This window comes from Canis lupus, chromosome 9 (genome assembly GCF_011100685.1).
Source record: "Canis lupus familiaris isolate Mischka breed German Shepherd chromosome 9, alternate assembly UU_Cfam_GSD_1.0, whole genome shotgun sequence".
NCBI classification, from domain to species: Eukaryota; Metazoa; Chordata; class Mammalia; order Carnivora; family Canidae; genus Canis; species Canis lupus.
Window position 1 is genome coordinate 43,022,586 of NC_049230.1, and position 25,416 is coordinate 43,048,001.

The 25,416-nt window shown below is 54.8% G+C and overlaps 3 protein-coding genes across 6 annotated transcripts in view; all 3 read right to left on the reverse strand.

The window, feature by feature from the left end:
* Window positions 1-265: 265 nt before the first annotated feature.
* On the reverse strand, window positions 266-16,294 carry FLOT2 (flotillin 2). Of its 3 annotated transcripts, none has more exons than XM_038548288.1 (11): window positions 16,137-16,294; window positions 10,706-10,787; window positions 5,172-5,262; window positions 4,056-4,179; window positions 3,335-3,453; window positions 3,112-3,225; window positions 2,891-3,010; window positions 2,593-2,807; window positions 2,003-2,186; window positions 1,568-1,717; window positions 266-1,489 (listed from the first exon to the last, which is right to left on the reverse strand). In XM_038548288.1, the coding sequence occupies exons 1-11, from the start codon at window positions 16,183-16,185 to the stop codon at window positions 1,451-1,453; spliced, it is 1,287 nt and encodes a 428-aa protein (XP_038404216.1). In that variant the 5' UTR covers window positions 16,186-16,294; the 3' UTR covers window positions 266-1,450. The 3 variants fall into 3 exon arrangements, with proteins under 3 accessions (XP_038404216.1, XP_038404217.1, XP_038404218.1); XM_038548289.1 differs by lacking the exon at window positions 5,172-5,262 and adding an exon at window positions 7,425-7,515; XM_038548290.1 differs by lacking the exon at window positions 16,137-16,294 and adding an exon at window positions 7,425-7,515 and having other exon boundaries at window positions 10,706-10,733.
* A 458-nt stretch (window positions 16,295-16,752) lies between these two features.
* DHRS13 (dehydrogenase/reductase 13) lies at window positions 16,753-20,922 on the reverse strand. Its single transcript, XM_038546153.1, has 5 exons — window positions 20,769-20,922; window positions 20,520-20,638; window positions 19,431-19,554; window positions 18,938-19,249; window positions 16,753-17,455 (listed from the first exon to the last, which is right to left on the reverse strand). Exons 1-5 carry the CDS (start codon window positions 20,893-20,895, stop codon window positions 17,004-17,006), a joined length of 1,134 nt encoding a protein of 377 aa, XP_038402081.1. The 5' UTR covers window positions 20,896-20,922; the 3' UTR covers window positions 16,753-17,003.
* Window positions 20,923-23,690: 2,768 nt separating this feature from the next.
* Window positions 23,691-25,416, reverse strand: part of PHF12 (PHD finger protein 12) — a 41,974-nt gene continuing 40,248 nt past the window's right edge. For both annotated transcript variants that reach the window (XM_038548291.1, XM_038548292.1), the window contains 2 exons: window positions 25,133-25,271; window positions 23,691-24,783 (listed from right to left, as the gene is read on the reverse strand). In XM_038548291.1, coding sequence (XP_038404219.1) covers window positions 24,449-24,783; window positions 25,133-25,271 — 474 coding nt within the window. In that variant the 3' untranslated portion in view covers window positions 23,691-24,448. The remainder of the gene's footprint in view (window positions 24,784-25,132; window positions 25,272-25,416) is intronic.

Sequence of the window (25,416 nt, forward strand, 5' to 3'; positions counted from 1 at the left end):
GGTGAATCTGGCAGCTCCCCCATCTTCTGTCTACAAAGGAGCCAGGTCTCCCAAGGCTCTCATCTGGGAGGAACACCTGGGCCAGTGGCCTCCCAGCCCCAGGAGCAGTACTGGGGACACGGCCAGTGTGCTGATGCCCCCCAGTGGCTGTCATGGGGAAGAACAGACAAAGCGTAGCCTTTAGGCTGAATGGGCATATGGGTAAGGGACCCAGTTAGTCCTTGCTTTCTAGTCTCCCCCTTCACAGAAGACACAATACAGGGCATAGGCATAACAGATCTTTATTTTACTAGAAGGGACAGGCAGCGGGGCAGTGCAGCATCCAAGCCCCAGACCCGACATGCAGCATCCACATGCAGGAACAGCTACACAGGCTGGGGCAGAGCCAGAAGTGGGAGACTGGAACCAACTGACACCCACAGCATCCCTGCCAGGATGCTTGGGCCCTGGGCTCTTCTGTCTCCGATAGTGCAAGGAGACAGAGGACTGGACTGCTTCCCCATGGCTGGAACCCTATCACTCTGGTCAGAAGGAAAGATGGCATAAGGGGTATGGAGTCTGGCCAGTCTACAGCACTCAATTCTGTACATGGTTGGCACAGCCCTAACCACTGGAAGGGCCTAGCCCAATGTCCAGGACAGCACAGCCCTAGTAGGAAGAGGGTCTACACACCTTCCAGTCCCCAACAGAGCTAGACCCGGATCCCAGGAAGGCTTAACAGAGTTGGGACCAAGCCCTACTCCACCTAGTAGGGACATGTCCATGAAGGGGACTTCCCTGAGCACAAGCAGGGGCCTCCTAAGGCAGTAGTAAAGTGAGGGAGCTGCTATAGACAGGAGGCCTTGCCCCTGTGCCCCTAGGTGGGGAGAGAGAGGTAAGGTATGAGAGCAGGCCTGGGGCTGGGGAGGGCAGTGGCCAGCTAGGCCTCGGGGGTCGGAATGGGAGAGGCTGGGGACTTCCTGGGGTAGGGCCAGGAAGACCAGGCCAGGAGAGGAGAGGGTGGCCATCCTACCCAGACCCTCTGCACCCATGCCGAGTTTTGGCAAGGGCCACAGGGAGGATGGACGATGCACAGAGCACTTCAAGGCACCAGGATTCTGAGGAGCAGCAGGGCTACTACCCCCCACAGACAGTGATTATAATAAACGACTTCAGCCTAAACTACAGGATGTGTAGGGGGGGAGCAGAGACAGAGACAGATAGATGAAGGAAGAGATGTACAGAGGTGGACACGAGGTGGGGGAGACAGACCTGATGAGTGTGGCAGTGGAAGTGAAGGTGTGGGAAGGAAAAAGAGAAAAGGAGATGGCCAGAGACAAGAGAGAAGGGAAGACAGCCAGAGAGGGCCTGGACACGCAGCACCTCTGGTCCCTACAAAATAAGGCACCAGAGTCAGTAACGCTCCCGTTGTCGCTGTGGTAGTAAAACGGCTGCTGAGGGGTACAGGCCTTCATGCCTGTGCACCGGTGGCCTTCTTGATCAGGGGTATCTGCAAGGAGGGGAGACGTCATGAGGCCTCGGCTCTGGGGCCCGGGATGGCTCCACATGCAGCTAGCTGGGCGCTCACCTTGGATAGGTCCACGCCGGTGAGGGCATGCACAGAGGCAGGCAGCTCCGCCAGTAGTCGGTTTACTTCTGATGTCACCTTGCTATTGTCCCCACTGAGGACCACAATCTCATCGACTTTGGTCAGTGGGGCAGCGATTTTGGCAGCAATCTAGGAGGCAGGGTGGGGTGGGAGGAGAGCATGCTCTGACTCTGTCCATCTGCCCTGTCTGGTATCTTTCCCACCTTCTTCTACCTCATGCAACCCCAACGCAGCTTGGGTGGCTCTTATTTGAAAGCCATGGTCAGGGAGACCCAGTGGGCCAGGTGAGCCTGTGCCTGTTGTAGGGTTCCTGCCCTGATGCTGAGTACTTCTGCATTCAATGCTTCTAGCCAGCCTGTGGCTGTGCTCCTGACAAGGCCCCCTCAGACCCACCCCAGGGCGGGGGGGCCTCACCTGGGGCAGGGCCTCCAGCACCAGTGCCATCTTGGCTGCATCCCCGTATTTCTGGTAGGCCTCAGCCTTGAGCTTCATTCGCTCGGCCTCTGCTTTGCCCATCGCCTCGATGACTGCTGCCTCCGCCTCACCGATTTTGCGGATTTTCTCGGCCTCTGCCTGTGCTAAGAGGACCTGCTTCACCCTGCAGGAATTCAGGCCGAGCAGGATCAGTGCCAAGTGCCAGGGCCCTCTGCCTCAAGCCCTCTGCCCTGATGGGTGTCGGGGTGGGGAACCTAGGAAGGGAACTAGCTACCCTGGCCTTCTGGCTCTGGCCAGGGGGAGGCCACTGGCTACTGGATGAGAAGGGGAGAGGGGGCTAGCCAGGATGCCCACTGAGCCAAGTACCATACCAGGCCCTGGAGCCCCCTTTATCTCATCTAGTCTTCCCAGCACCATTCCCACAGGGGAGGCAGGTCACTTCCAATCCACAGTCAGAAAGCAGGCACAGGGAGAAGTGGCTTCCAAGCTGGGACTGGGAAAGCTGATGGTGTGTGTGGACGACAGGGGAGCTTGACTACTTCCCACCCCGCCACAGCCAGGGTGCTCACTTTTCACCCTCGGCGATCTGCTGGATGCGATGGGCCTCAGCCTCGGCGGGGCGGCGCACCGTGGCAATGAGTTCCTTGTCCGTGCGAAGGATCTCTTGTGCCTCCACTGCGATCTGCTTCTTGCGCTGTACAACCTCGATCTCAATCTCTTCCTGCCGGATCTTCTGCTGCTCCCGGGCCCCTTGCAACTCATAGGCCAGCTGGGCCTCGGCGGTCTGTGGCAGGAGGATGGGTAGGACATTAGAGGCTGGCTGCCAGGCCCCTAATCCCCAACCTGGGATACCTGATGGCGCCTCACCTTGATGTTGACTTCCTCACTGAAAGCTGACTTCTGTAGCTCAAAGGCTCGCTTGGAGTCGGCAATCTTGGTGTCTGCCATGAACTTCACATCCAGCATCTCCTTCTTGCACTCCGCTTCCTGGCAACAACAAGGGCAGGTGCTGAGGGCCCCCCAGGTAACCAAGGCCCTGCTGCCCCTGAGAATCCTGGCCCCAGGGGCAGGAAGGAAAGCTGGTGTACCCTGATGCCTGCATCTCGCTCGGCCTCGGCCACCCCAATGTCGGCATCTCTCTGTACCACAGCGGTCTGCGTCTTGCCCAAGGAGCTCAGGTAGTCCACTTTGTCATACACGTCCTGGGAGGGAAGGGGGAGTCATCCTTGGGAGTTGTAATAGGCACAAAAGTGCCAAGCACCCAGAGGGGCATGTGGGGAAGTGGGCTGCAGCCTTCCCATCACATGTCACCTTAATGGTAAAGCTGAGGATCTCAATGCCCATGCGGCCGACGTCAGGAGCCGCCACCTCCCGCACCAGCTTGGCAAACTGGTCCCGGTCCTGATAAATCTGCTCCACGGTCAGGGTTCCTGGGGACAGAGCAATCACAGGCTGGCTTCCTGGCGGCCCAGCCCACTGGGACAGGGAAGAGGCATGCAAGTAGCGGTCTGAGTGTTTGCACACGTTGTACAGTCTGAGCTGGGTCTTCCTGGGGTTTCTTCTTCACAGCATTTGACACTGAGTCACCTCCTGCAGAGCCCAGGCTGGTTGAGGACAAGTGTCCCAAGCAATCCCAGGTGCCTGATCAGACTGGCAGCCCCTGCTCCCCATACCAATGCCTTCCCCTTCCCTCAGGTCCCTGAAGTTTTTTTTTTTTTTTTAATTTTTATTTATTTGTGATAGTCACAGAGAGAGAGAGAGAGAATGAGGCAGAGACACAGGCAGAGGGAGAAGCAGGCTCCATGCACCGGGAGCCCGACGTGGGATTCGATCCCGGGTCTCCAGGATCGCGCCCTGGGCCAAAGGCAGGCGCCAAACCGCTGCGCCACCCAGGGATCCCAGGTCCCTGAAGTTTTGAAAGAGAGTCTTGGTGGGACTGCCATGCCCTGGGCCCCTCCCTGGCCTGGGTTTGGAGAGCCTGTGAGGTTCCTCAAAGGCAGCAGAGGTGTCTGGAGGCAGGGCGGGGCCTTACCGAGGATGGAGCGCAGGTGCCCCTCCAGGGTCTGCAGGACGACGTTCTTAATGTCCTGCACGTTCTTGCCCAGAAACTGCTCACAGGCCACGGCCAGGAGCTCCTTCTCCGTCATGATCTTCACCTGCCAGTGGTCACAGAGGTGCCTGAACCAGGCTGGAGGGGGGCAGGTGGAGGCCCCAGACCCAGAGGAGTGGAGGATGGTGGCTGTGCCCCTCCCCTCCTTGTTCAGACCGGGAGGCCTAGGGGCCAGGAGGGGTAGTCTGGCTGAGGCCTCTAGTGGGGAGAGCATACAAGGAATTCTTACACTGACACATTTTATCTTCAATGGCAGCCTCAGGCCTAGACATGGCCTTTTTGCTTGGGGCTCATCTCCCCACCCCTCAGCCCACTCACTGTTCCCTCATTAGCCAACTCCCCCCCGTAGGCTCCCCACAGGTAGGAGACCTGCAAGCTGAGAGGCAGAGAGGGTGAAAAGGAGAATGAGCAATAGGGACACAGATATACAGACTAGGGAAGGTCGCCTAGACAGGGCAGGAGACAGGTCCAGGGGGACGTCACTGAGGTGGGGTGTCTTCTGGCCTTTCCTTCCCGAAGTCCTAAACCAACCACTCCCTCACCAGAGGCCTATTAACTCGGTTGCACCTTGCTGCCCTGTGAAGTCTAGGGTGGGAAGCCCCTCACTCAGACCCCGAGCTGGGAATAGAATACTAAGCAACCTCCGAGAGAGCTCCTCTGCCTCGTGTGGCCTTGCCCTCTGGTCCCCACCCTTTTAGACCCCGTACCCAGAGAATAGGGAAGGCCTGGATTCTGGGACATGGCCCTTCCAACACCTGCAAAGAATAGGGTGGGGTTAGTGAGACAGGAGCCCTCAGCACTGGTTCTGTCCCTCGTGGGCCCGCTGAGGAGAGAAGGGGTATCTGTTAGTCCTGCTGAGTAGCCAAGGGGCCAAGTGAGCACGTTCCAGTGGTGATGACCCTCTCTTGGAAGGGGGCTGGGGGCGGGGGCATTGGAGAGAGACTGCCCCTGGCTGCTGTCCTCTCCTCCTCCCCCCACACCCCAGCACAAGGACGAGGCAGCTCAACGGACATGCGCGGGGCTGCTGAGTTACTATACCTGGGCGACACCCGTCACAGTTAAAGCTACCCCCTCGGCCGTCTCTACGTCCTCGCAGCGGGGCTGCAACGTCATAATCTCTAGGGAAATCCTGCCAAGAAATGCAAAACAGGGGCATGGGTCTGGGGGCCCAGGGTCTGGGGTGTGGGGAGAGTCCAATATCTCACTGCTCCAGCTGGGACAGGCCAGGGATCCTGCTGCAGAGGGTGGGGAGGATGCTTTGAGGGTCTGTAGTCAGAGGAGTATGTGAAAAGATGGGTGGGAAGGCAGAGCAGTGTGGGTACAATGTGCTACCCATGGCACACATGTCTTTGCTCAGATCAGCCTGGCTTGCAGCACGGGGAAAGTAGAGAAGTGGTAGTGGGAGGTCTGGGTCAGTGGGTAGGGTCCAGGTGTAGCTGTGTGTGTGGGGGTGTGGGGGAGTGGATGTGTGTGTGTCCTGGGAATGACATGTAAGTGCTGGTACTCCAGGCTGTGCTGTGCAGGTTGTCCACAGGTGCCATGTGAACATCCCTCAGGGGCCTTCACCTGTTCACCAGGTCTGCTCAGTACCCCAAGATGCCCTGGGAGGCTGCCCAGAAACCTCTGCCTACTAGCTAGGTATGCTAGGAGTATGCTAGACCAAGATGCTGGACCAAGATGGAGGTGATCCTGTGTCGGCCCCCTGCCAGGGAAGTCCTGCTCAGTCCCTTCACCTGGCATCAGGTTTGACCTGAAGCCTATCCTCTGGGGTTGGGCCCAGGTGGCTCAAGTAGGGAATGAGGGCTGAGGTCACACTAGGGCTTCCTGGCCCAGACAGTCTCAAGGGTCCACATCACCTAGCTTAAAAGGGATGTGGGCATTTGCAGTTGTTCCAACTAGGTAGCAGTTTGGAGAGGGAGTGGGGTTGCTTTAGCTAGAGGTGGAGGGAGGCCGGGACCCTACCCGTTCCCTGCAAGGTGCTCTGAGCTGCTCAGGCCTCTGTGCTGAAGCCTGCCCACCTGAGGCTACAAGGAGTGGATGAGGTGGGGACGGTTCCCTTCCTGAGTGGAGCCAGCAAGATAGGTGAGGAAGAGAGAGGTGGTCTAGGGTTTTGCCTGAGAAGCCTGAAGGGCAATTTCATACAAGTGAAGGGAATGGGTAAGATGATGGTTAGGGCTCTTCCAGTCTGAGGACACAGAATGAAGGCTCTGAGGGGGCAGGGGCTTTCTGATGTTCACTGCAGCATCCACAGTGCCAGGAATGGGAAGGAGCTCAAGAGAGAGCTGATGAGTGAAGCAATGAAGGTGAATGCCTGCACAGCACAAGGAGAGTGCTGGGAGGCACCAAACACCCCAGCTCGGGAGAGGGTTTCACTGGCTACAGCTACATGGCAACGAAGAATGAGACATCAACGGTCACTAGCCTTTCCAAGTGAGACTGGATTCACGATAAAGCTTGGGTTTCTCTGGCACTTCTTCTTTTTGGTAGGTGCTATGCCCAGTGTACAGCCTAACACTGGGGTTGAACTTAGGACCCCGAGATCAAGAGCTGAGCTGAGATCAAGAGTCAGACACTCAGCTGACTGAATCACCCAGGTGCCCCTCTGCAGCACTTCTTTTCCAAAAATCCCAGAGTCCTCATCTTTCTTTACCTGCCTTTCCCATATACCTACAAAGCACAGAGAGGACAGGATTCCCAATTTTACACATAAGGAAACTAAAACTAATGATAAGAGATTTCCTCAAAGGCTTTTGCACAAAAATTAGGGGCAGGGAAAAGCCAGGACTCATTTTGCTAAGGCCTGTCAAGGAGATCAGAGGAGGCCAAGGTGCTAGTAGAACAGAATTTTTCAGGGGACCTGTCTCTGGCCTTGTGAGGAGGAGTGCTAGGGCTTGACATGTCAGCACGGACAGGTCGGGCTGGCAAGAGAGCTCCACAGTGCCTGGAGTGGCTGGACTGAACCCTCTGTACCCAGACAGCCTAGTTCTGGCACATAGGGCACTGTGTCTCCTGCCTCAACTTACCCTTTGGCATCCAAGGACACCCACTGGCAGACTTGGGCAGAGCTTCCAGAATCCCTTGCTCTTTCCCCACTAGCAGCCCCAGTGGGTGAGGGCAAGGGAGCTGGGGATCTATAGGGGTCCATCCTGGTACCCAGAGCAGCACAGCTGGGAGCAGAGGGGAGGGAGGCACACTCTCAGGAGGAGAGTCCATCCAGTTCCTGCCTGCCAGGCCCCGCAGGGCAGGAAGAGAGAAGGTTAGACACAGAGGAGGAAGCAGGTGGGTTATTACCTGTGCAACCCCTGTTACGAATAGCGGGACCCCCTCCGACGTCTCAATATTCTCACAGCGACACAGGATGGTCATAACCTCCAGAGACAGTCTGAGGAGCAGCCAGGGGGAGGGAGAGGTAGGGACAGGAGGGGTAGGAGGGGACACAGCAAACACACACAGTGGTTACCAGACAAGCAATGATGCCTGATGCCTGGGGGCAGGGGAGGCTGCTCTTCGTACTCTAGCCTTCTCCTGCCAGCTCGGCCTAGGACTGTAGGGGGACATAGGAAACCCCCTTGCTGGCCTCTGAATATCTTCCCTAGCCCCCATACCCGCCTGAGAGGAGCTGCTGGGCTGGGGGAAAAGCCTGCTGATGCCCTGGGCCTATGACCTGAGATGGGAAGGCCTGTGAGCTGGGTGCCCAGGTGGCCCACCACCTCACTTTCCCAGGACAGTTCTGGCACAGTCTGGGAGACTCAGCCTCAGCTCTACCTTCTAAACACAGGCAAACCTGTGTTTCCAGAAATTGGGCAGGAAATGCCATGCTGGGGATTAATGAGCCACGGCAAATACTTAATCCTGCTTGGGTCTGTGCTATATATCACTAAGAAGGCAATTTTGGTCCAGGAAAGCCCCCCACCCCCCCCAAAAAAAAAAAACCAAAAAACCAAAAAAACAACAACAAACGCTGGGATTTTCTGATTTGGAGGGCTAAGTGTCAAGGGAGGCTGAAGGAGGAAGTGTGTCCCTGCCAGGATATTCACAGGGACAACTGGGAGGTGATGGAATAATTCACTTTGGAATTTCCGAAGCTGGGCATAGGCAGAGGAGAATTATGGCAAAAAAAGCAAAGGGCCTTGTGCAGCTGCTCAGCCCACCCCAGCCGACCCTCCCTAGTGCAGCACATGTGTGTGAGTGGTGCGGGATGTGTGTGTGCAGGGTGGCTGGGCAGAAGCTAGGCTGTGTGCAGTGTGGGACGTTTCCTGAGACCAGAGGAAGGGAGGGCAGTGGCTGAGGACAAAGGAGCAGAGGCAGGTGGACCAGGGGATGGGAGCAGTAGGCCATGAGGAGCCCTGCCCTTACCTGTCAGAGGGGCTCTGGCCATGCAGACATGCAAAGGCTGCCTTCAATCAAGCCCCTAATACTAGCACTCTTGGGTTGAGAGGACTCTATGCCTGGCTCAGACAGGAACCCACCAAGCTCTCTTCTGGGGAAGGAGGCGAGAGGGAGAGAGGAGAGAGGGAGGGAAGGAAGGAGGGAAGACAGGAGGCTGCAGCTCAGATGCCAGAGGTGGAGGATTCACTCAGGTAAGGGAGAGAGCTGCCACGTGAGGGCCTCAGGATGGTACAGGACATGGCAGCAAAGTGCAGCAAGAGGGACTTCATTGAGCCTGGAGAGGAATGGCTGACAGCGGAGGTGGGGCACATGGAGGGTGGCTGCGGAAAGGGAGGCTTGGAATTCAGGCTGGATTAAAAGCCTCTACTTTGGGATCCCTGGGTGGCTCAGTGGTTTAGCGCCGCCTGTAGCCCAGGGGCTGATCCAGGAGTCCCAGGATTGAGTCCCATATGGGGCTCCCTGCAGGGAGCCTGCTTCTCCCTCTGCCTGTGTCTCTGCCCCTCTCTCTGTCTCTCATGAATAGATAAATAAAATTAAAAAAACAAAAAAAAAAACAAAAAACCCTCTACTTTGACTGGAGAGGCTCCTGCCGGCCTAGGGAAATATAAGCCCCAGCTTGTAGAGATGTCCTTCATATAGGCCAGGGGTCGGGGAAGGGGCTTCCCTCAGAAACAGGGCCCACGAAGGGCAAGATCTACAGGCTCAGACTCCCCAGCAAGTGGGACCAGAGGGAGAATGCTAAGCCTGGGTTTGTGAGACCAGTTTCCTAGGATGAGGTCCCAAGCCCTCCACTCCTTACTTGCAAACCTGCTGTCAGAGAAGCTCGGCCCCGTCTTGGAGCTCTGTCTGCTTCCTGCAGCAAGAAGCAAGAGGGGGTGCCAAGAAGGTAGAAAAAGGGCTGCAGGGATCTTGCCCTAGTGGTGGAGGCCTATGCAGGACAAGTGTCTGGCTTAGCTGCAAACCCTCAGGCCCAGCTGTGTGTCAAGATATTTGGACAAGATACTCTGTGATCACAGGACTGCATGTCCTGTGGGTGGGGTGGCAGTGCCTCTGGAAAGGGCACCCCATGGCTTCTAACATGGCCAACTGGTATACTCAAGAGGGCCTAGCAACCTCCTGAGAGGAAGTTGTGACCAGTATTGGTTACTCTCTGACACTTTTGGCCTTGGGCCCTAACAGTCCCACAGGATCCCTCTATTCAGGTAGAGCAAAGTGAGGAAAGAGAAGAGGGGGTGACTGCGATATCAGTGAGGTTAAAAAGTGGACCTCCTTCCCATGCCCCTGACCCTAGCTGACACCCTTGGCTTCCCTGGGGTCCCAAGCACTGGCAGCTCAGTGCAGGCCACAGGGCTTTTCCCCACTGCTTCCCTTTGGGGTGACCACCACTTCCCCTCTCACAGCTTTCCAGTTCGGCTACCCCTGTTGCCTGGGTCCTGGCCTGGAAGGATCTGGGCCTAGTCAGGAAGGGGGTGATGGTGGAAGAGTGGCTGGCATGCTTCATCTCCTCTTTGGTGAGCAGTGAGGGAGGCAGGAGAGGCCCGGGCCAAGTCTGGGCCTGCTGGGGGTGCTGAGGGTCCTAGGGGAGCTCCCAGGAGAGCCCGCTGAAATGTCCCTTCCCCTGGCGAATCCTTCCAGACTGACTGCAGAGGTCCCGATCCATTTTGTCTGACCCAGCACCCATTCCTTAGCTCCCCTCCCCCTGTCTGTAAGCGGCCACTGCCATGGAGCCATAGAGCTGCTTCAGACCGTGGATCCATTCTCTGCTCTTCAGCCATTGCCTGCATTGTCCGGGCTTGCGCAGGCAAGGGCGGGTGTGGGTGGGTAGATCTCTGCAGCCTCTGTGGGTCTCCACAGGGAGGATAATCCAGGCAGGTTTCGTGAATAACCGAGCGAGACTTAGGGAATGAGGATTCTGCGTGGGCATGACCTCGAATTCTCTGGGACACAAGTGATGTCTCCAGTGGAAAAAAGCATCCCTACTAAGGGGATGGTGCCCAAATGGGCCCCGTGGACCCCTGTGCCACCCATCTCACCTGCTTTTTAGGAGGCCCCACCCCCCAGGATGGAATGTGGCAAGTGGTGGATGCTCCAGCTGACTGTGGGGTGAAGAGGGGGAAGCCTGGAAATCCTTTTCTCCCTTGCCCACTTGGACACCAGGTTCCCGGGGGGCCCTGAGCCCTTACCTCTGAGTGTCGGAGATACACCACCAGGCCCAGGCCCAACCGCCAAACACGTACTGTTTATAGTCAGAGCCACAACAGCCCCCTGGAGAGCAAAACAAACCACTGCTGGTCAGTCAGTTCTTGGGTTTGTCTGCCCTGCATCCCTCCAACAGCAATTTTGGCTCTACCCGCTCTGACACTTGACAACTCCCATTGAATGGGTGCTGAGCTTGCACAGAAATGAGAGAGCTCTTAAGCCCTGGGAATCTAGTTCGGTGGATGGGTAATTTACATAAAAAGGAGGACATCCTAGAAAAAAAAAAAAAGGAGGACATCCAATGAATGGTTCTGAATGTGCTTTCAGAGAACAGAAGAAGTCAGTGGGCAGGAGTGAGCAGGAAAAACTTTCAACTTTCATTCAACCATTCATTTAGCAAACAAGCAGAATAGGTTTCTGTGCTAGGGATTCAGAAATGAAGCTACAGTTCCCATCTTGAAGTATGTAGGAAAATTTCCTGAGATAACCATACTACTGTATGATTTCCCTCTTATCAGGGCATGTGCAGGCAGAAAGGGAACACAGGGGGATGAAGGGATGAGGGGCATTGGGAAGCTGATGGGAGGCAGGAATCTTGGAGCCAAGATGGGATCCTTGCTCATGCCCAGCAGACACATCTCAGGAAGGCTGGTTCTCTATTCCCAGGGCTTCAGGGTGACTTTGTACCCCTGGGCAGGAGAGTGAATGGAGAAGACAAGGCCTCAAAAAAAGGCCAGCCTGTGGTACCCACAGAAGAAGTAGAGACAAAGGGAGAAGGTTTCAAAAGGAAGTGGTGCCTGAAAACTATAAACTTAACAGAATGTTGCATCTGGCCCCAACTGTAGAAATGTCCGGCATACTGTCTATGCAGAAATGAGAAAAACCAATTCCTGAAATTCTTTTTCTTTTTTTAAAGATTTTTTTATTTATTCATTTGAGAGAAAGAGAGAGCACATAAGCAGGGGAAGGGGTAGAGGAGAGGGAGCAGCAGACTCCCCCGCTGAGGCGGAGCAGGAGCCCCATGTGGGGTTCAATTCCAGGACCTGGAGATCATGACCAGAGCTGTAGGCAGACACTTAACCATCTGAGCCACCCAGGCGCCTCCAATTCTTGAAATTCTTGTTGTGAACTGTCCTGCAAATGCCAAAATTATTCATCAAGTTCAAGAAAAGTTTAATAAAAGCTAGAGGGGCAGTTTCTTTGCAGTGCAAAAAAAAAAAAAAATGCACAGGAAATAGATGATTCAAAGGAAATGTGATTTGGGAAAAAGCCAATGGGTGTTGTCATTTTCTGTATTCACAAACTTGAGTTTTCAGGAAAGCTTTAGAGTGTGTGCCCCCAAAAGCCGAGGGTTAGGGGTAGTTTCATGTAGTTGGGTCACAGTGTCTCTGAGGACCCACAGCAGAGAGGGCAGATCATAGGGTGTTTCAGGTATCAGGTCAAGAAGCTGTGTGTGTGTGTGCATGTGTGTGTGTGTGGTGTGTGTGTGATGGGGGAATCACACAGAGACTGAAGCTGGGGAGCAACAAAATTATATCTACATTTTAGAAACACAACTTTGCACAAGGAAGATGGGGGTGGGGAGGTCTAGGAGATTAGGCAGGAGCCTTTTGCAGTGACCTAGGCAAGGCATGATGGCTGATGTCAGAGAGTAACTTCCAGAGAGATCTTGTCCAAGAGAATTTTCTGTGAGGGGGGAAATGTCCTATAGATGCATTGTGTAATATGGCAGCCACTAGCCACATGTGCTTAGCTTACTAAGACTTGAAATTTGGCTGGTGTGACTGAAGAACCGATTTTATAATTTAATTACTTTAAATTTAAGTGGCTAGTGGCTACCATATCAGTGCAGCTCTGGAGTCCAGGTCTGAGTGGGTGGTGAAGCCAACAAGGGAAAGAGAGACAACAGAGAGAATGGGGCTGGGGTATTTGGGTGGCTCAGCTGGTTTAAGTGTCTGCTTTCGGCTCGGGTCACAGTCTCGGGGTCCTGGGACTGAGCCCCGTGTCGGGCTCCTTGCTCAGTGGGGAGTCTGCTTCTCCCTCTCCCTCTGCTGTTCCCCCTGCTCCCGTGCTCCCTGTCTCTCAAATAAATAAATAAAATTAAAAAACAAAACAACAACAACAAAAAACCCTAGAGAAAACAGGGAACAGAGAGGAGCTCTGCACAGGTGGAGGTGAAAGAATGGGCCCCGGGAGTGCAGGGCCTCTGGCAGCGTAGCTGGTATCAGAGAAGGCTCACTCAGCTGCCCACCTGGTCCCCGGGGCCTGCCGCTGTACCCAGTCACAAGGAGCCCCTCCAGAAGTCCAGGAGCAAAGAGCAGCCCTGCGGTATGAGTAGGGGTGGGAAGAGGAGATCAGTCCAGTTCTCAGTGGTGGAAATACTGGCCCACAGGGCTGTAGGCTCAAGGGAAGCTATTGCAGGCTGCTCTGCCCTGGGGAGTGGGGTAAGGAGGCCTCCAGGGGCAAGCAGTCAATCTGAAACCTAAGCCATCCTGGGATCCACAGAAACTGAAAGGGTCACTCTGGCCTGGTGAAGACTGGGGCCTAGCAGCCTCCGGCCAGCTCCAGGGAACTTCTCCATGTGCTAGGGACAGGGGAAGTAGTGGTGGGAAGGGAAGTGAGTGGGGAAGGGGGTGACCACCCTTTATCTTTAACTTAGTCTTTGACCTTGGGAGGAGGCTGTCACCGCTTAAGCTGGGATTTGGCCAAGGACACATGGCCAGGTTCCCAGGGGTAGCAACAACAGGAAGCTGGGTTGGCCAGCCTGCCCCACCCCCAGCAGCCGCCTCCCCTGGAAGGCATCTTTTCCCAATTTCTGGTCATGCTGTCTGAGCACCACTCCCCAAAGAGAACACTTAGGTGCCCCTTCCTTGACCTCCCTTGTTCTCACTCTTTTTAGACCCGGAAGTTTCTCCTAATTTTATCTCACCTTTTCTAACCCAGCTTACTTTCCTTTGCCCTGTCTTCACCCACGCTGAAGAATCATACAACATCCCACGATAACCTCTGCCCCACTCTCAGCCCCTCCAGATCCAGCATGGGCTCTTTTCCTCCTCAGAAATACTGCCCTCCTTCCTGCCTCTCTTTTACCTTCTCACTCCTCCAGACAACCATACAAGGGGGATTCAGCCTTTTTTGAGCCACAATCCCCTTTAGTAGTCCAGCAATGCTGGAATGTTCATAAAGGCATAAAATATATAAGAAATGGATTATCTTGAAAGTTGCCAAAGTATCAAAATAACCAAATGCATGATACGTAATACATGATAATATGTATGATACAGTAAAACATTAAATAATAAGATCTAGTGGTAGATTTAATAACTAGCTTAACTTCAAAATCCCGATGAGCATGAATGATTTTGAAGGTACAATGCAAAAACTGTGGTGTGGTAGGAAAATACCTACTGATACTATCACGGGTTGTGGATGACATTTACAATATGAAGAAATGCTAAATTTCGATTAAGGTCGGTGACAATAAAAATGCACGTCTCTCCCTATCCAAATGCACAGACCTCTAAACTCTACCCCCAAACCCCAGGTTAAGAACCTCTGACCCTATTGTAGAGATGAGAGAAAAGTGTACAGTGTTTGGATTCCCCTTTTAAATTCCTGACAGTAGAAACTGAGAAAAAAGGTTTTATATTACAGAGTGAAGGAGGGAGGTACGACAACCTGAAAATTTTCCAGCCTTTTCAGGTGGAGAAGATGACCAGAGATGTATCTATCAGCATCCTTCCCAAATTCGGCCTCCAGACTTTGGATGAGGCTTAAGCAGCCAGGTGGGGGCGGGGCTGGGAGTGACTGCTCTGCTCTGCTGGGACTTCGTGTAGGAGAGAGCTGCATCCTTGCTGGATCATCTCAAATCCCCAGGTACTGTTATGCTGGGCACTATCCTCCCCTCTTCTCTCCCATTCTTCCTTGACTCCACCCTCAATTCTCAGCACAGCCTCTTCTCCCCACCTCTAAAACACCTTTGAAGCTAGCACTGCACTGGCCTCTGGCCAGAAAACCAGGTTTCCAGCAAGTGGAAGGTACAGAGTAGCCCACATCAGGTGTTGCTCTCACTCCTCAGTCTCAAAGCTCTCCACAAGGACAGGACTGGAGCCTTCGTCTCCTCAGCCCAGGGTCTGGGCTTCCAGAGAGAAATTCCACAAGAGAAACAAAGAGCGGTGCAGATTCAGGTTCAAAAAGTCCTCTTTAGGACTGCGGCCTGGGAGATGGGTGCAAGTCTGGTGTCAGTGTTCTCTGACTGGGGGTGGGGGGGGTGGGGAGTGTCTCCCTCCTAACCCCAAGGCCACTTCTGGTCTTATCTGCTCCGGTCTTATCTATCTTATCAGGGTCCTGGTCAGGAAGAGTGGAGATTTCCAGTTGTGGGGGACAGACTGATTTTGAGGTGCAAACTGAGCCAGAGGCCATGTTCTGGGGTAAAAGTTCCCAACAGATTTGTCACACCTCCCCAAGGCACAGCTACAAACCCTGGTCTAGTCCACCCCCCCCCCACCCCACCCCCCGCTTCTGCGGCCAACCCTAAGAACTGGTACACAGGCTGGAAATTGGCAATGGTGGGAAGACCTGAAGGATTCCTGCAGCTCTGGGGCTCTAAGCTGTCAGGAAACAACGCCCCTCCCCGGCACCTGTGAGCTAGGTGTTGCACACGCTGGTGGCTTCAAAGGCTTCAGCCACCTTTCAAGGTACCAAATACACAATTTAAAAAGCAGCCTGCAGGCAAAGATATCTCTCCCTTTCCCAATTCGGCAGTCCTCCGCAAGCCCCCGCGGAAGCTCCGAGAAATTCTGGAGCCTGTAGCATTTTGCAATCGGCGACACAGCCCAGAGCCCAATTTCTCAACCTGTAGAGGCCGCACCCGCATCTCCGGGGCGGGCAGTGCCAGGAAACCCCAGCAAGCCCCAACCTGCTCAGAATTAACGGGAGCCCAAGGATCCCGGTCCCGGGGCCCCGCCCCAGGCAGGCACCTACCCTCCAAACTGCGAGACCCAACCCGAGGCCCGGGCGCTGGAATCCAGCCAGGCCGCTGTGTTCTGGGAACCACGGCCGCCCCCAGTTCAGGACCCCCAGGCCACGGTGGAGTAGAGGAGAGGAGACGGTGCCCAGGGAGGGGGCAGAGAAAGGAGGGAATAAACACAAGCACACACGCAGGGGGAGGGGGCGTCCCGAGGGCGCGGCAGGCGTGAGAATGGGGGCTCCCCCTGCAAGGTTCTCAGGCCCAGCGCCCGCGCCCCGCTCCCCGCACTGCCCCCCGCGCCCTCCCCTGGCCTAGCCCGCCCCGGCTTGCCCCGCAGCCCCGCCCCCGCCCCGAGCCCCCTCCTCGACCACGGAGGGCGCAGCGCGCGCACCCCAACACCGCCCGGCGCCGGCGCGCGGGCCCCACCTCCCTCGCCGCGCTCTCACCTGAGACCACCAGCGCCTCGTTGGGCCCCACCGTGTGGCAATTGCCCATGGCGCCGGCGGGGCAGAGGGCCCGCGGGGACCGCAGGGACCTGACGGCGCCGAGCGCACTGGCGGCCGCGCCCAGCCTATCCCGCCACCCCCGCGGCCGCCCGCCCGCGCCCCTCCGCGGTCGCAGCCCCGCCGGAAGTGTGGCGGCGGAGGGCGGGGCCGGCGGCGAGAGCGGCGGCAGCGAGCGCGAGGCGAGGCGGTCAACACGCTTTATTTCCTGGGGCCCAGCCCCCCGCGCCCCGGGAGGACGCCCCCCGACCCCCCGGGCCGCCCCGTAACGAGCGCCCGGACCTGCCTCTCCTCCCCGCACCCACCCTGCCGCCGTCGGCCCGGAGTCACACCGCCCCTGCCCTTGCCGGCCGGGAGACGCGAGACCTTGGGCGAGTCCCTTCACTCCGCAGCCGAGTCCCGCCTCGGCGAAGAGGGTCATTTAACTACCGGGCTACAAGGTTGCAAAGGGCCCAGTTCAGGAATTCGCACCTTGCACTCCACCAAATGACCACCGTCCCGGCCCTCACCCAGAGCTGATCAGTCACCTAGCGCGGGGACTGGTAATACCAAATTCAAATTCCTCAGAAGCAATGCTGGCGCATTTATCCCCCACCCCTGAATCTGGGAGTATGGCTATTTTCAGGAAGAAACCATCGCCCACGATTTCATTCCACCAGGAAAAGAGCTGTTCAGGACATAATGTGGAGCCCCAGAAAAGAACCACAGAGGTAAAAATTGCAAACCCCTCAGTGCTCAGGGCATGGCCTGGCGCGCAGTGAAGGTTTCCAAGGGTCACCCAGTGCCATGGAAAACATCCCAGCCTAGGGATTAGGAAATGCAGGGCTCAGGTTCAGTTTGAACCTGGATTCTGCGTGTGACCTTAGGCAAGTCTTGCGAACTCTGAGAGGTGGGGCAGGGTTCAGAAACTGTGGGCTCCTCAGGGTGGGGGCTGCTCGGGGAAGATGGGGTCCTCGGGTCCTCAGGCTGGGAATCTTCATCAGCTTCAGCGTCCTTGCCAGGCCCCAGCCCTGCCAGCCTTTTGCTGGCCTCCCACAGCTGGTGAGCTGCACGGTCATCTCGGGCGGCTGGGGGAACCTCCTCCACATGGCAGTTGGCAAAATATCTCCCACTGAGGGGCTCAATGCCCTCCTGTAGAGCGCAGTACAGGGGTGTCTGGGCACCCCCTCTTGGTGCCCGCAGCATGAGCCAAGCTAGTGGGCGTAAGAGTGGGCACAGCCATCCAGGAACATGGCGCAGGAATAGCTCCGAGTTCACAGGCCCTGTGGACAGGAAGAAAGGAAGTGGGGAGGACGGTGGGTGAGGGTCCAGGGGAAGAGCAGCAAGAACAGGGCTAGAAGGGGATGAGGAACAGAGTCCAGTTCTAGGGAAACCAGGATAGTGTGGAGTGCGCATTCAAGTCCCTTGTGGGGGACAGCAAGCCTCCTCCTTTCTATTGGGGCTCCTGTCCATTCTCATGTCCCAGATTTTCCTTGTGCCGCCCCCCCCCCAGCCTGAGGGCACATTTTTTCCTTCTTCAAGTCCTCTTCCTTTGTTTAAGCAGCAAAGGTATTAACACCAATGGCAGACCGGTCACTGTTTTGGACATTAGAGCTGAGGAGTGTAATAAAAGCTTGATAACCATTAGTTGTGGTTATTGTCACTATTATAATTACTAGTGAGTCTTAGGCAATGACTATCTGAAGTGTGATATGGTGAGTGCTTGGCTGGCTTGCTCGTTAGAGCATGTGACTCCTGATTTCGGGGTTGTGAGTTTGAGCCTCACTTTGGTTGTAGAGACTAGTTAAAAATAAAATCTAAAAAAAAAAAAATGCGGTATGGTAATATGGGTGGGATAGATCTTGTTATCCTGTGATCTGTTCCATAAGGCAGAGGTGGGCCTTATTCATCAGTTAACTCACTTAGCCTAAAAGCTAAAATGCTTACTGTGGACTTCCAGACCCTAGATGACTCGGCCCATCTCTATATCTCATCTCTTGCCACTCTGCTTCTCTCACTCTGTTCCAGCCACATGGGGTTCCCTATTCTTTCTCCAGCCTGCCAGGGACTTCTGTCCCAGGGCCTTTGCAAAGGCTATCAGCTCTGGTCTTTACACTCTTCTCCTCAGAAAGCCACATGGCTCATTCTCTCATCTCCTTCAGGCATCTACACAAATGTCACCTTTTCAGATATGTCTTCCTTGACTGTCACAGAAAAACAGCACCTCCTGTCATTTCATATCCCTCTCACTCTGCTTTATTTTTCCCGTTGCATTTTATTGCCACCTGTCATTGTATATATTTATTAGTCATGTCCCCTTCCCTTAAACTAGCATGTAAATTCTACAGGGAAAGGGTCTATGTTTTGTTCACTGCTATGTTCCCAGCACCAGGATTAATGGCTGGTATGTAATAGGTACTCAGTAAATGCTTTTTTAATGAATAAGTAATTATTACCCTTCCTCATCATTCTTATTTTTATAGTGAGTTCATCATATGGATGGCTTCTTGGAGTGAGAGCCTGGGCTTTATTAATTGCCATACCCTAACCAGTACTCAGCATCCAAGCTAGTGGTGTGAGGGGAATAACCCAGACAAGGAGAGCCTCCTTCCAAGATCAGCAAGGAACAGTCTCTCCTTATACCATGTTTCCTTCCTGTTCTGAGTTTCTGTGGCTCAGTGAGAGGCTGGGGGTGCACAGGACAGGTTGAGGTTGAGAGAGGGGGAATGAAAGCCAACCAGAGCAGTCAGAGATCCAGGCCTCACCTGGGTGGGCTGCATAGCAGGTGACACCAGTACCCTCAAGCTGAGTGGCGAGCTCCCTGGCAAATAGCACGTTGGCCAGCTTACTGTCAGCATATGCCCGCAGCTCCTGCTGCCAGCCCACCACTGGGCGGTCCAGGCGTGTGAAGTCGAGGCGCCCTCGCCTGTGGGCAGCTGAGGATACCACCACCACGCGGCTAGGGGCGCATGTCTTCAGCCGGGGCAGCAGCAGATGTGTCAGCAGGAAGGGACCAATGTGGTTCACTCGCAGCAGCAGGTTAAACGGCTTGTGGGTCCGGCCACAGGAACTGATCCCTGGGGCAGGGGCTAGATATGAGCAACTGCTCCACAGGGAACCCGGAAGGCCACAGTGTCCCCATCTGTGAGACAGTGGTAGGGGGCATCCTTCCCACACATCCAATGGGCTTTGGCAAGACCTGGCCGGAGGGTATGGTTGCCCACCCGCCGCCCCCCTGCAGGGCCTGCTGCCCCTCACCGGCATTGTGGATGAGGATGTCCAGCCGTGGCTCAGAGCTCAGGAAGGCAGTAGCAAAGGCCCGCACAGAGGCCAGACTGGCCAAGTCCAAGGCCATGAAGATGACCTCATTGTTCCCACTCTCCTGTGGGGCAGCAAGGGCTGGGCTTGTCACCAGGCATCTCTCTCCTCTTCCCTCTCCCCAGGTACCAAATTTTGAGAGTCCTCCTCATACTGTTACTAAGATTTGCCCTTAGGCAATAGAATGTAGTGGATAAGCATGTGGACTCTGGATGCAAATCTTGACTTTGTCTTTTATTAGAGTGTGACATTAGGCAAGTGTGACATTAATCTTCCTGGGGCTCAGTTTTCTCACTGTAAAGTGGGAATAATGTAGCACCTATCTCACAGAGTTGTTGTGAGGATTGAATTAATATACATAAAATACTTAGAGCCTGGCACTCAGTCAGCACTGTGTAGGTAGTACTTGGTATTATTATCATCATTCTCTCTGCCCATTATTGCTTATCCTGAAATCTACAGCAGACATCTTTCTCATTGGTCTCCCCTCACCCACTCTTGCCCCCTCACCCCAGTCCAGGCATGTGCAGCCACTGAGGGGTTCCTCCCGGAAGGCTATTCTGACAGTCCATACCCTGCTGAAGACCCTTCACTAATACTGCTCCTCCTATAAAATCTGAGTTCCTCAATAGGGTCTATAAGGGCCTCCAGCATCTTCATTTTGCCTCTTTCCCCTATATTTTGTGCTCCATCCAGCCTCAATAAGCCTTTTCTTTCATTTTTTTTTTTAAACTCAAATCAGCTCTCTTGCCTCAGGGCCTTTGCATATGCTGTTCCCCCTGCTGTTCCTTTCCCTACCGTCTTTCATTAATGTAACTTTTACCAATCCTTAAACGTCTTAGAACAGCAATTACTTCTTTCGCAAAACCCACTTCCTAGCTGGCGTCTGGTGCCCCTTCCCCGCTGGTCCCCCAGAGCACCAGCGGACCCTCTTTTCTGCACTAACAACCAGCTGAGGGAGCCGCTGTGTTCACCCCTCCGCATCCCCAAGTGTCCGTTTTCCGCTCGCCCTCTCTGGCCCCCCCTCACCTGGCGGAGGTCGAAGGCGGCCGCCTCCCCGCGCTCCCGGCTCCGACAGGCCAGCACCACGCGCGCTCCCCGGCGCGCCAGCTCCAGCGCCGTCATCTTCCCGATGCCGCTGTTGGCGCCTGCGGTGGGCGGGCGGTGGGCGCGCTGAGCCCCGCGGGCCGCCGCCCCCGCCCCCGCCGCCCTCGCCGCCCCCGCCGCCCGGCCTCCGCGCCCCGCGGCCAGCCCGCCTGCCCGGCCCCCGGCACTCACCCGTGACCACGGCCGTGCGGCCGCGCAGGCTGGCTATGCCGCCGCAGGGCGGGGCCTTCACGAGGTTGTAATAGATAAGCACGTAGGCGCCCAGCAGCAGCCCCGCGCCCAGCAGCAGCGCCTCCATGCCGGCCGCGCCGCTCGGCCCCCGCACCGGCCCCGCGCCTCCCCTGGATCGCCGCCCGCCCGGCGGCTGCCGGTCCGCCCCGCACCCGCTCGGGCCTCCCTGAAGGCGGAGGCGGAGGCGGAGGCGGGCGGGAGGCTGGGCAGGGGTGTGTGTGCGTGCGTGTGAGCGTGGGCCCTGCGAGCGCCCCCTAGGCATGCGCCTTCGTCCTGTAGGTGTGTGCTTGTGGAGCACCTTCTAGAGGCCCGTGTGGGTTGGGCCCTGGCAGCGCCCTCTAGGTGTGTGCCTGCGTGAACTCCTTCCAGAAGCGTGTTTGTGTGCGGGGGCACCCTGGCTATGTACACGCATCCACCAACTCTGAGTGTGTGAATGACTCGTGAGTGTGTAATGTGCCCAAGGGCCCTGGGATTACCCTTCAGGTTGTGTGTGTGTGCCTGTGTGACCATCTTTTTTTTTTAATTTTTATTTATTCATGATAGAGAGAGAGAGAGAGAGAAAGAGAGAGAGGCAGAGACACAGGCAGAGGGAGAAGCAGGCTCCATGCACCGGGAGCCTGACATGGGATTCGATCCCGGGTCTCCAGGATCGCGCCCTGCGTCAAAGGCAGGCGCTAAACCGCTGCGCCACCCAGGGATCCCTGTGTGACCATCTTTTACATGTTTGTGCCCACGTGGGCCAAGAGCCGCCCCAGGTGTGTACATGCATCTGTAGTCTCTGCCGATGTGTGCTTGAATGAACATCTGCCTATGTAGCTGTCCTTTGTGCGCATGCCCGTAGCTGAGGCCTTGCAGGAGGGGTTCACAGGGTGTGTGTAAGCCCTCTGGGTGTCAACTGTGAGTAGCAGAGACTTTCTCTTCTGGAGGGGTGTCTATGTACACGAATGCTGTTATGTCTGAGAGAGAGATTGATCCTGGAAGCCTTGCCCTCCAATTCCTGATCCTCACTCCCAGCCCTCTGCTGCTAGAATTTTTCCTGTTCTTCCTATAAAGGTCAGAAAGAGATGAGGTAATGGTCAGGGTGGCACCATCTGTCCAGGGCTGTTATGATTTACTCCTTCATTAGCTGTTTATATCTCCCTGTCTCTGCTCCCCATCCTCTACATTTCTGAAGGGAAGCATTCAATGCAAAACCCATTATCTGACCTCCAGGAGGAAATTTCTCTGGGATGGTCCTCACAGGGGGTAGAAATAGGTGAAGAAGCTCCATGACTCAGTTTAAGAAGTGACTATGATGGCAAGGTAAGTGGGGACAGGTAAGGAGGGTTAGGGTATGGGTAAGGGTACTGCTGGCCAGGTGACTTGCCAGGACAAGGACTAGCCTGAGTAAACCATTGTAACTTAGCACCTGCTGTTTGACATTTATGGTGTGACCAGCAGTGTGGTTAGCCTTGGAAATACTGAACAGAACAATGTTTCTGTCCTTGGGGACCTTGAGGCCCATCAGGGCACAGGGAGCAGTGGTGGAGGCTAAGCCAAGCAGGTAGGTCGAAACTAGGAACAGACCTGATTCCAGGGGAGGGAGAAGTTTCCTACTTGGCTGCATTATTGGTTTGGGGTTCTATTGTAGACGCTGTGGGATGAAGCTGGGAATGGAATGTTAATGAAACAAATGGGTGCATTCTCCATCCTCAGGGCAAAACCCTGACACACCACTTCCTGGAACATTGCTGGGATAGACACACAGGTGATCTCTATCTAAGGAGTCAAAGACTTGTCTTCAGGAAACACTTCCAAAAGAAAGTTTCTCATGTATGGTTGGAGAGGAGGAAAGGATGGGAGCTTGGTTTGCTGAGAGGGTTGTCAGGGCCTAAGAATTAAGAAAATGCCATGCACACATCTTCTGATGAGCTGCAATTGTAGGGAAGTTAGGATCGCTAGTCATGTAAGTTGTGGCTTGACTGGGTCTAGAGATTGAATCTCTCCTTCGCGATGCTTCCCAGAGACATTTAAATCGACAAATTGTTCCACACTAGATTCTAAGCTCCAAGAGGCAGGGAGCACATCTGTCCTGTTGCCTGCTCACAGTGGGTTACCTAGACCAAGCCCCAAGTCCCAGCAAAGGCCATGCAGAGAGGAGGAATGCAAGTGATACTTGGTTGAGGTGCTGCATGCCCAGCTAAGGCTGACAAGGATAAAGCCAGGCATTGACTTCTCCCAGAACCGATGAATCAAACAGGATAGCAAAAGACTGCAACCAAAGGTAGCCCTAACTCCTGAGGTTAGTGTTTCTAGGCCAGAAGGCAGAGGTCTTACGACAGCTCCTGTTTTCTTATCTTGATTTTGGAGTCAACAGGAAGGGGCAAGGGCCCACTCTCTTGGATTCTTTTTTTTTTTTTTCCTCTTGGATTCTTGTATATGGTTGCATCAAGTGATTTCCTCAAGTCACCCATAAAGCCAGACAACAGCCCCCTGCTCCCCCTTAGCAGAAGCAACCCTAGCCCTTCACTTTCCTACACCTATATTGGGCTTACTTTCCTCCCAGACCTTCCACCCTCCTGCCTTCCCTTGGGGACTGAGTGTCTGGGAATGAAATGAATTCAGAGACTGCGACCAGGATCTTGGGGGAGGGTCCCCTCTGTAAGGGTGATGACAGGTAGGACAGACAGGCAGAAAACATAATTTGAAGTATTTTTGTTTTTTTATATACAGAATACAGGAAAGTTTCTGTAAAGTCTAAAACATTACAATTACTATGTACATTGGTACTACTAGGGGTGGGAGGGTGGGGAAAGGAGGGAGCCAGGGGTGGGAGGAACAGGAGAGAAGTGGCAAGAGAACAAAAAAAGGAGACAAAACAGGTTTACGACAAAAACGTTTTTGCTACAATAGACAATTTGAAGAAAACGCTCTACCACATGTAGTACTGTACAGTTTTTAAAAACATTGAAAAAATGTCATCACTGGATGTATTTACACAAAATCCAAATACACTTTTCCTTATTTGAAATAAAATAAATGGACAGCCAGAAAAAGAATTCATTTCTCATTTGTCCATAATACACAGTAGCTACCTGTAGTGCAACCGCTGCAGAAAGGGAAAATAACTTGGAGGGTAGGAACCACGGAAGTAGGGTGGGTAGCGATCTTTATATTAAATAAAACAATGATATTGTATAGATTTTGCTGTATGAAAACTGTATTTTTTCTTTTAATATAAAACTATTGTCACTGCCACAAAATAGAACAAGTTTCTGATTATTTTACAACGGCGGGGGAGGGGGAGGGGGCGGGAGTCGGGTGGGGAGCGGTTTCATGTTTGAGGACGTGTCCAGACCGCCAGCCTTCCCCTCCCTGCCCACGCTGTTCCTCAGCTCGGGTCTGCCGCTTTCCCATGAAATGTTGAGTACAAATGTATGTGCAAATGCCCCCTAGAACTTGAGAAAAGAAAAAGGATTTTTTAAAAAACAGTCAAAGGTTTTTCTTCATTTCATGCAAAGATTGTGGTTGAAGGGTTTCTGGTGGAGTCTAGAAAAAACCCGGGCTTGGTTTGTGTACATTTTTGCATCGCAGGAGTCTTGGGTGGGGCGGGTGGGTGGGCGCTGGGGCAGCTGCCCGTCCTAGGGAACGGAGTTGGAGCGCAGCACAGGGCCCTGGTGGGGCTTGAGAGACAGCTTCTCTGCCAAGACCCCATCCTGCAGCAGGCCGGCATCGCCTCTGGGCTGTTTGGTCGCAAACTCAGTGATGCTGAAGACGAACTGCAGGCACCCCAGCTTGATGTAGCTGCCGTGGTGCAGTAAGGCCGTGCCCTCCCAGCCGGCCCCACTGCCCCCAATCAAGCTCGAGCTGCTGGCTTTGCAGTTGCAGGGTCTCTGCTGTGGCCCCTGGGCCTGGGAGCTCATCACGGCTGCCTCCTCGCTTGGCTCCTCATCCTGTTTCTGGTGCCGGCGGCGCCCTGGGAAGAAAGAGGGCCATCACTGGGAGAGGAACGGTGAGAAGCCAATCCATCTGGGCTGTTTGCCCCTGGCTGGGGCTCTGTTCCTCCCCTTTCTAAATGCTGTGTTCCTAGGGCTGAGGGACACCAGGAAAGGCCCCAGGGAGCTGGAAGTCCTTAAGGAGGTGTATGTACCCATAGCACTGGCTTCTCTGTGGCTTTCCCTGGGCCCATGGGCAAGGAGAGCCTGGCCAATGGGACCGGGAAGGTGAGAGCAGGTCATTGGCAGCAAGCCAGAGCCACCCTGACAGGGGTCTTAACACAATGTGTCCAAGAATGGCCAGCTTTGTGGCCACAGGCTCCAACTTACTGATGACATTCTGCACTTTGGCAACAATACTGCTTGGGGGGGTTGGCGGGGTCTTCTCGGAGAAGTCACATGAATACAGCACATTGTCCACCGTTGTCCCGTGCTCACTGTAGTTTAACAGCTCATAATGTTTGGTATTCTGAGGAGGAGGAGGGAAGATAAGATGTGTGGTCTGCTGCGTGGGGCCTGGGGCTAAGGGGAGAGAGGACACATGGAGAAGGCTGTGCTGCTCTACCTCGGGAGCTCTCTTTCTTCCCCAGTCAAGCCCCCCCCGCCCCCTTCCC

Bases quoted from the DNA above. Each gene is read 5' to 3' on its own strand.
- FLOT2 (XM_038548288.1), bottom strand. From the start codon at position 16,185: ATGGGCAATTGCCACACGGTGGGGCCCAACGAGGCGCTGGTGGTCTCA. The intron at 3,226-3,334 runs GTGACATGTGAT...CTTCCCTCCCAG, and splicing joins TCCTCAGCTTTACCATTAAG to GACGTGTATGACAAAGTGGA. The intron at 3,011-3,111 runs GTACACCAGCTT...TGTTGTTGCCAG, and splicing joins AGCGAGATGCAGGCATCAGG to GAAGCGGAGTGCAAGAAGGA.
- DHRS13 (XM_038546153.1), bottom strand. From the start codon at position 20,895: ATGGAGGCGCTGCTGCTGGGCGCGGGGCTGCTGCTGGGCGCCTACGTG. The intron at 19,250-19,430 runs GTGAGGGGCAGC...CCCCTGCCCCAG, and splicing joins CATCCTCATCCACAATGCCG to GGATCAGTTCCTGTGGCCGG. The intron at 17,456-18,937 runs GTGAGGCCTGGA...TCCTGTCCACAG, and splicing joins CTGCTATGCAGCCCACCCAG to GGCCTGTGAACTCGGAGCTA.